Source organism: Salmo salar, chromosome ssa03, assembly GCF_905237065.1.
Source record: "Salmo salar chromosome ssa03, Ssal_v3.1, whole genome shotgun sequence".
Classification (NCBI taxonomy): domain Eukaryota; kingdom Metazoa; phylum Chordata; class Actinopteri; order Salmoniformes; family Salmonidae; genus Salmo; species Salmo salar.
The window spans coordinates 71,997,605-72,007,222 of NC_059444.1; the positions used below are offsets into that span (position 1 = coordinate 71,997,605).

General features: G+C 44.3%; 1 protein-coding gene across 2 annotated transcripts; it reads left to right on the forward strand.

Moving 5' to 3' along the window:
• Nucleotides 1–59: 59 nt before the first annotated feature.
• On the forward strand, nt 60–9,269 carry grna (granulin a). 2 transcript variants are annotated; one of them, XM_014193858.2, is made up of 17 exons: nt 60–212; nt 1,237–1,377; nt 1,647–1,784; nt 2,454–2,582; nt 2,752–2,836; nt 2,925–3,031; nt 3,255–3,405; nt 3,510–3,614; nt 3,717–3,808; nt 3,948–4,190; nt 4,631–4,841; nt 4,962–5,053; nt 5,193–5,435; nt 5,874–6,203; nt 7,408–7,650; nt 7,912–8,157; nt 8,375–9,269. In XM_014193858.2, the coding sequence occupies exons 2-17, from the start codon at nt 1,237–1,239 to the stop codon at nt 8,516–8,518; spliced, it is 2,700 nt and encodes an 899-aa protein (XP_014049333.1). In that variant the 5' UTR covers nt 60–212; the 3' UTR covers nt 8,519–9,269. The 2 variants fall into 2 exon arrangements, with proteins under 2 accessions (XP_014049333.1, XP_014049335.1); XM_014193860.2 differs by having other exon boundaries at nt 3,513–3,614.
• Nucleotides 9,270–9,618: the final 349 nt, after the last annotated feature.

A 9,618-nucleotide genomic window follows, 5' to 3' on the forward strand; every position in this document is an offset into this window, starting at 1 on the left:
ACCTCCTAGCGGAGAAGCTTTTCTAGTACCTGTCAGTGGTGCGTGTGTGGTAGATTGACACCTTTGTAAACCATTCAGAATGTCGAATAGCTAGGAAGGGGCGTGAACATATTTCCTGTACTTGATATTTTGTTGTTGAGAAACTTCAGCGCGTTCAGGAGTCGGCTACATTGTCAAGGAGCGCGGACACCTGTAAAGTCACTGAGATAGAGGTAAGGTCAACTTTTTTTATTTAGATAGTAGCAAGATCTCAATGACAAATATTCAATTATAAATGCACCAAATGTTCTACTTCAAATGAAATTGCATATGTTGTTTATGCTATCCTTGTCATTGCTTTTAAATTGTTGTCATTGTTCATTGTCTTTCGTGATAACAATTACAAATCATTTAATATGGACCTAGGTGGGTGGGTCCATCTTTTAAAATTCTAAATGCACATTATGACCAACGTGATTGAGTGTGTGCCAATATAAAAAGAAGCATGGTGATATATCAGGGTCCACAGTTCTTCTGAAACTGTTAAAGTCCATTTTCTTCTCCTTTTGAAACCACCTTGTGACAAAATACAGTTAGTGAACAGTACTGATTGTCAGGTGAATATTGTCTGTGGTTAATACACCTGTGTTCCCTATTGCTCTTGATACCACAATGAAGGAAAGTATCTCTTATGGGAGGTACTTGGCTCAGATTAAGGGGAATTTTCCTTTCATAAAAACAGGTAAACCGAAAGTAGAAGTGCTGTATGCTGCATCATTTTTGTGTCTAGTAGCCTAAACAACATTGAAGCAATGGTAGACTGCTTTAATGATCTCCCCTATGAAGCTCAACACTTAGTAACAGTATAATCACATCCCCATCCCTGCATCATAGATTCATTCCTTAAATGTGGTTGCATATGAGGAGGGCTTTGTCTTGGTAAGAATGTGGAACTATTAACTGTCTGAAGCTCACCCCATGGAACATAAAAGAGGAAGTGAATCTATGAAAATAGCTTGGGGAATTTTGATATACTTTAGTAGGCTACAGCAGTACCTCAGGAGATTGTCTGAAAGTTACTCTAGTTAAGAGGAAAGTGAGAGTTCTGTCTAGATTTAGTTCTGATGACTCCATTGTTGCGATTTTATGCATTTCTGTACAAAAGAGCTTTATAACATTTGTCAGTTATTGATTGTACAATAAATGTATATCATATACAGTTTGTGTTACAAGTTATTTATGTCTCTCTCTCTCCAGATGCAGAGGTATCTGGTGCTCTGTATGGCCCTGCTGGCCCAGGTCTCTGCTGATGACTGCCCAGGAGGAGAGGCGTGTGAGGAGGGCAACACCTGCTGCAAGGTCCCCTCCGATGGCTATGAATGTTGCCCAATGTATCAGGTATATGGGATGGTGCCTGCAGAGCTTAGCCCTTAGCTTTATTTGCAGCCTGAACCCGAGTTCCCTAACCCTTGTACACTGAATTATATCTATTAGAAGTGTACAAACCAAATAGGTAGACTATGGTGTCATTGTCTCTTACCCTGAAATAGATACCTCTTTAATTGCACGCTTGTGCTAGCATTCTCTCATAGTATCTGTTTGGTCTGTAAGATGTGAGATTCTAACACACTTTGTTAATCAAACTACTCTCTTACCATTTATCTCAGGCTGAGTGCTGTGAGGATCATATCCACTGCTGCCCTGAGGGAACACTCTGCGTTGTGAATGAGTCCATGTGTGTGAATGGAACTGTCTCCCTACCATGGGTGGAGAGAGTCTCTGCTAAACAGTCCATATATCCTAAAGTAAGAATGTCATTGAATCCAGGAAGAAAGTGTAGCTGACTATTGACAACGTTGAAATGCACTGTAACAATGACACCAGTTGACTTTCATGGCAATATGTGTCCCTGTTTTCAATCATTCACATTGTTGAGGAAAACATGTTGTAGGAATCAGGCAGAACTCATTTATCAGCAATAAGACTTTATTCAAGCAACTGCAGGGATGATCACTTTCTGGATGAAACTGGAGAGGAACTTAAAAATGTCCAGAATCACCCAGTCATTTATATTCTTCATCTACACAAAGAACTGCTTACTCCTCTCTTAAAGCTTTATACAAACAAGAATCGGTTCTAACCAGTTCTCACAGCCTAAGCTAGGGGAGTGATAAGATCTTTAGAGCCTAAATAGACAGAACTAGAATTCAGCCTGGTTACGCCTTTAGTGTTCTAGAGATAAGGAGCCAAAAACAAATCAATCCTTTGTGCGGTGTGTGAAGAGGGTACTGAAAATTAACAGTGAAAAGTACATACAGTACTATTCAACTCAAGCATACCATTAGACTGTAACAAATCCATTTTGCCCCAACAACGTAATTAACATAGATGAACGTAAGGTAATCAAAAATACTATGATCAGTCATGTTTTTTGTCATTGAAAAAGTAAAATGTATTTTTTTCTACCCCTCTAGTCTTTCAGAATGATCAGTGCAAATGCCGGGGATGAGGATGATAACATCTGCCCTGACAAGTCCCACTGCCCCGAAGAGTTCTCCTGTCTGAAGGCCACTACAGGCTATGGTTGCTGTCCTGTTGCTCATGTAATAACCTAACCACTGTTGCAATCTAGCCCTTTCCGCCAGATTCATACTGTTATACCGTTCACATAAACATGCATTGGTGTCAATGGAAAAACTGGAGTTATGTGCACAGATATCAAGTTAGGATGCAGGCCTGAGTGAATAGTACATTTATCTAATGTACACACAGGCTGTGCCTTGCTCTGATGGGAAACATTGCTGTCCTGAAGGCCACCAGTGCAACACAGACTGCAGCTCCTGCATCAAACAGACAGGTTAGACTCTTGTGGAGTCATGTGTTGCCATCTTATGCTTCTGTTGCAACATCATCACTAACCCCTCTGCCTTCTTCCACCCCGGCAGAGCCTGTTGTTGCAGTGATGTGCAGTGACAGAGAGTCTGAGTGTCCAGAGGGAACCACATGCTGTGAGACTCCAGATGGGAGTTGGGGGTGCTGCCCCATGCCCAAGGTGGGGGGGCTATATGGAGGGGGCTAGGGGGTTACCATCATGGATTTGCGAGTCAGGAATAATATTGGTCCTTTGAATGTGTGACATGTACACTCTCCAGTGTCTGTAATCACTCCATGGAGAGATGTCTAAGCAAGGATTTGCATGGCCTATGTGCTAACCCTTTGTTTATATATGGTCATCTCATGAGGTGATTCTCTGTGTGTCTGTGTGCACTGACCAGGCTGTGTGCTGTGAGGATAAGATTCACTGTTGTCCTGAGGGCAGCACCTGTGACATCAAGCAATCCAAGTGTATATCCACTACCAACAAGGAAATGCCCATGTGGGCTAAGTTCCCTGCCCGCAAGAGGGCAGAGTGGGAAACCCAGAATGGTAGGTTTCACCCCCCTGCCCCCCCTCCAAAAGGCATATTTTCCTGGTCTATTTTTGTCTGGATGTTAATGTGTATATGATTATTTTGCTGTACGTGCTTCCAGAAGTTGCCCAAGTGACAACACCTATTCCAGACACTACCACCTCAGCCAATAGGAGTCCTGCTTCTCTTTGGGAGGGTACTTCTCCACCCTTCATTAGGACAGGAGGTATGACATTACACTTCTTCTTAGAACAATACAATAGTGTTGTGGAATATTTTATTAGCTCGTCCAGTTGTGTTGATCGCTAACACCCTGCTGTCTCTCCAGACGTTCCCTGTGATGAGTCAACGGCCTGTTTGGATGGAACCACATGTTGTAAAACACAGGAAGGAGGATGGGCATGCTGTCCTCTGCCACAGGTATACTATGTCTCATACTGTAGGGGCCCATTCACTCTCTTAGCTAATCAATTTCTTCAAGAGAGATCAACCTGATTGCATGTCTTTTGCTTGTCCCGTGACAGCTTCCCCTTTTTGTTTGGGTTCTTCTCTCTTCCAGGCAGTTTGCTGCAGTGACTTTGTCCACTGCTGCCCACATGGTAAGAAGTGCAACCTGGCTGCCCAGACGTGTGACGACCCCTCAGGCTCCCCCTCTGAGCCCTGGCTGAAGAAGGTTCCTGCCGTGCCTCGGGAGGGTAAATTGCCAGGAGATGTTACCTGTGACCCCACCCACATGTGTCCCGACAACACCACCTGCTGCAAGACAGCGTCAGGAGACTGGGCCTGCTGCCCCTTGCCTGAGGTAGGGACAAATAAATATGGCTACTACTGCTGTGGATAGGCACATTAATTGAATGGCCTCTTAACTTGACTGCTCTGCGATGCGGTGAGAGATTCTGTATGGCTAACAAAGAGGCACTTAGTTTTGGTCTTTACGACATCCCAGTATCACATCCTCATTCTTTACTCCTGTCAGCTTGCTGCTGCTTGTGATCTTAACATTTCTTCTGCCTTGTAAAGGGGTTTTGGAGCTTGAACCACATGTTGTTTTATAGCAAGGGGGGCTATGTTTCATTGAAAAGTAGAACTGGGAAACTGGGTAATATAGGGAGTCACAACTTTTCTCTAACTTGCATAATCTCTTCTGCAACCAGCAATACTTCGACATAATTTCTATAAAGGCTTGTGACAGTCTTAAATGACAGAAAATGTTTTGAGTGTCCTTTCCCTTCCTCCATCCAGGCTGTTTGCTGTGAGGACCACGAGTACTGCTGCCCCCATGGCACCACCTGTGACCTGGCTGGCCTCACCTGTGATGGTCCCTCAGGGTCGGAGCCTATGGTGGGGAAGGTGCAAGCTCTCACAACCCTGGCACCTGATCATGAAGAGGCAGCCACAGACCAGCAAGGGGTGCAGGTGGATGACATGGAGCTGCCTACAAAGGATGACAAAGGTGATGAAGACGAGGAGGGGCCCAGGACACAGTATGACGCCCACACCACCTGCTGCTTTATTAAATATTTTGTTAGCTCATCCAGTTGTGTTGATCGCTAACACCCTGCTGTCTCTCCAGACGTTCCCTGTGATGAGTCAACGGCCTGTTTGGATGGAACCACATGTTGTAAAACACAGGAAGGAGGATGGGCATGCTGTCCTCTGCCACAGGTATACTATGTCTCATACTGTAGGGGCCCATTCACTCTCTTAGCTAATCAATTTCTTCAAGAGAGATCAACCTGATTGCATGTCTTTTGCTTGTCCCGTGACAGCTTCCCCTTTTTGTTTGGGTTCTTCTCTCTTCCAGGCAGTTTGCTGCAGTGACTTTGTCCACTGCTGCCCACATGGTAAGAAGTGCAACCTGGCTGCCCAGACGTGTGACGACCCCTCAGGCTCCCCCTCTGAGCCCTGGCTGAAGAAGGTTCCTGCCGTGCCTCGGGAGGGTAAATTGCCAGGAGATGTTACCTGTGACCCCACCCACATGTGTCCCGACAACACCACCTGCTGCAAGACAGCGTCAGGAGACTGGGACTGCTGCCCCTTGCCTGAGGTAGGGACAAATAGATATGGCTACTACTGCTGTGGATAGGCACATTAATTGAATGGCCTCTTAACTTGACTGCTCTGCGATGCGGTGAGAGATTCTGTATGGCTAACAAAGAGGCACTTAGTTTTGGTCTTTACGACATCCCATTATCACTTCCTCATTCTTTACTCCTGTCAGCTTGCTGCTGCTTGTGATCTTAACATTTCTTCTGCCTTGTAAAGGGGTTTTGGAGCTTGAACCACATGTTGTTTTATAGCAAGGGGGGCTATGTTTCATTGAAAAGTAGAACTGGGAAACTGGGTAATATAGGGAGTCACAACTTTTCTCTAACTTGCATAATCTCTTCTGCAACCAGCAATACTTCTACATAATTTCTATAAAGGCTTGTGACAGTCTTAAATGACAGAAAATGCTTGTTGTGTGTCCTTTCCCTTCCTTAAGGCTGTTTGCTGTGAGGACCACGAGCACTGTTGCCCCCATGGCACCACCTGTGACCTGGCTACCCTCACCTGTGATGGCCCCTCAGGGCCAGAGCCGATGGTGGGGAAGGTGCCCGCCCTCACAACCCTGGCACCTGATCATGAGGAGGCACCTGCAGACCACCAGGGGGTGCAGATGGACGACATGGAGCTGCCTACAGAGGATGATGAAAGTGACGAAGACGAGGAGTTGCACAGGACACAGTGTGACGCCCACACCAGCTGCCCAAAGGACGCCACCTGCTGCTTTATGAAATCCACCCAGAAATGGGGCTGCTGCCCACTGCCACAGGTGAGTGTTACAGTAATAGTTATTGCTGAGCAATTGGTGCTTTTGAGGTCTGTTCAGTTTCGGTTCGATTATAAATAAATAATAACGGATTTCGGTTTCGATTATTTGGGTTGAATGCTGTAACAGCACAGAATATAACAATACAAGTCCCATGGTGGAAGTGACTGCCCATTACTGCTTATCACTTATCACATTGCTTTACTTTAATAAAATATTACTTTTTGTGTATATTACATTTGTTTTAATTTAAGAACTTTATTTCATTCCAATTCATCATTTCATCTCTATAGAGCTGCTGCCTATGCTGTCTGACAAAATCAAAAACATTTTAGTTCTTCAACATAAATAAGGCATACTTTTATGACTGCTGAATACCAACTATCAATTACTTTGATCATGTATTTTCAGGTAGAGATACCTCGCGAAGCAACAGCTGCTCCAAAGACAGTACAGTATGAAGATAGGCAGAAACTGCTTCTCCAATAGAAATATCCAATCATGCTTGTAGGCGATGTCATGGCGACATTGGCTAGCTAAGCTCGTTCAGAAACGTCATTGGGTCTAACGGGCATCACGTGCCGAACTGCGCATGTTCATGCCATCAAATCAAAGGCACTTCTTCAATATAGTAATTTTTGATTAAAATGAAAACGTGTAAGATTGTCACTTTGGAGTAATAACTTGTTCAACTATAAAAAGGCATTGGCTCGAATCTAGGTTGTACCTTTTAGATTTGGATGAAAAATGTAAGGACACTTTTTTTTTTTTACTTGTCCCATTGACTTCTCAAACCCCAGCCTGGTCTGCTTCTCAAGCGCTCTCTATATCCCTTCCGTAGCAGGCATAAAAGAAACACAGACCGGACAAGTCGATGCGCAATGGATTATAGTCATTGTAGTTAATTACAATGTTTTATGCGCTAAACTATGTAGAATATTGGCCTGTTGGAAACAACTCCCTACAACATCTCACAGTTCAGGCTGGATCTGATTTATCTCTAAAGGAACTGCAACGTGCGCATTGAGCTCATAAAAAAATCTGAACAAAATGGAATTAAAATAATTGAACTGACATCGGTCAATTAGTTGTTTGATAACCAACATGTCAATCACTCAGCACTATTAATGGTGTTCCCAACTAGTGAGGAAGGATGTTAGGGAATGAAAGCCCTTTCCCTCACTACTCGCTGTTCCCTCTTCCCCAGGCAGTGTGCTGTGCTGATGGAGAGCACTGCTGTCCCAAAGACTACATATGTGATATGAGCAAGACTTCCTGCTCTAAGGGTGGGGTGGTGATCCCATGGTACAACAAGCTGGCAGCTGAGCCACATGACATTGCCCTTACTACCCCCCTCTCTGTGAAGTGTGACACCCAGAACAGATGCCCTGAAGGCTCCAGCTGCTGCCAACTTTCCACAGGACAGTGGGGCTGCTGCCCCCTGCGCAAGGTGTGTGTTTGTGTGAGCGAGGGTGTGTGTTGGTATGCACATGCGTATAGAGAACCCTAGAAACAGTTTTGCTCTGCTATCTCACATGGGGAACCTTTCATGTCTGTACCACATCTGGCCGTGATTGGGAGTCCCATAGGGCAGCGCACAATTGGCCCAGCGATTGTCCGGGTTTGGCCGGGGTAGGCTGTCATTGTAAATAAGAATTTGTTCTTAACTGACTTGCCTAGTTAAATAAAACTAATTTGTCTCACTGTATAGGCTGTGTGCTGTGCAGATGAGGAGCACTGCTGTCCACAGGGCTACAGCTGTAACATGGGCTCAGGGACTTGCCAGAAGCTAATGTTTCTTCAGTTCCAGACGGTACCCCTAACCCGGGTATCTGCGCCTGAGCCCCCGACCCCACAGGAGAAGGAAATCCACTGTGGGGGGCCGTTTGTCTGCAATAATGAGGAGACATGCTGCAAGGCCTCCGCCACTACATGGGCTTGCTGTCCCGTTCCAAATGTATGATATACACCTCCGCCCTCTCACCACAGACACCACAAACGCTTCTAGAAATGAAAATGTCATACTAATGTTAGTGGAGTTCAAGACTAAGGCATCTACTCTCCTTCTATTGAATAGTCAAATTCCTATATGATTTCTCTCATTGCTTCATCGATGTCTTTTTTTTTACTCTCCCTTCCACCTTATCCCTGTCTTCCTCCACCTGTCCTCCTAGGCGGTGTGCTGCAGTGACATGAAGCACTGCTGCACTACAGGCTACACCTGTGGTGAGGGAGGGTCCTGCACCCAGTCCACTGGCTTCAAATGGGACCACTGGCAGGTGTTCTTCTCCAACAAGAAGAGAGCCCTGCATGTGTGACAACATTGGGCCAACCGTTGGAGTGATAGGCCCAAACTCCACCACCAGACGCATTGCACTAATGAAGGGACGCAGGAACTTAATATCACTGTTACAGTATATCAAATTGTGTTTTTTACAGAGGAAAAATATTGTGTGCATATTTAGGAAAGGGAAGTGAAAATATGTAACATTTTGCACCATTGGTAGGTGCTTGGAATGTTACTACATTTACTTCAAGAGATACCCATGCTTGCTCATGAACAGAAACTATCAAGATTGTCACAGAGGAGCATATAAATGACAAGAACTTAGTACTGTTTTACAATGTTTGATGTTACCTTTTAAACAGGAAGTGTGTTGTTTTTTAGTTGATCGTGTGAAGTGCATTGTGCCTCATAGTTTCAGGTATACCTTTGAAATGCTTTTTACATGACATTTACATGACATTTTTACCTTCATTTAACTAGGAAAGTCAGTTAAGAACAAATTCTTGTTCAGGGGCAGAACGACAGATTTTCACCTTGTCAACTCGGGGATTCGATTTTGCAACCTTTCGGTCACTAGTCCAACACTCTAACCACTAGGCTACCTGCCGCCCCATATGCCCTCTGTCTTGTTGCTACCACGTTTTAAGTAAGACATGGATTATCCCACTTCCTTGTGTTTTACAAATTATGCAATTTTAAATAGTCCGTAATGATTCTTGCTGTTGCTACCAAAGGGAATTAATTAGCTGTAAAATGTGAATAAAAAAGTCATTGCCAAATCAGTTGTACAATATGCACGTGTTGGTTTGTAATCAGTGTTCACGCAAATCTGTGCCCAGGATGTAACTATAGTAGGCCTTGCAAGTAAAAAGGAAAAAACTCAAGAGGTGATAAAGGTGAGTACTGAGTGGACTACAGTTGGAGAAAAACCACATTCAACGTCTGATACTAATTACCAATCACTGGGAAGTTTTCTGTGGGTTTTATGGTGGACTTCACCCAAAAAGATGTATTGGCGCCACCAACTGGACGGTTTGAAACCAATAAAATAAATATTACATTTACATTTTAGTCATTTAGCAGACGCTCTTATCCAGAGTGACTTACAGTAGTGAATGCATACATTTCATA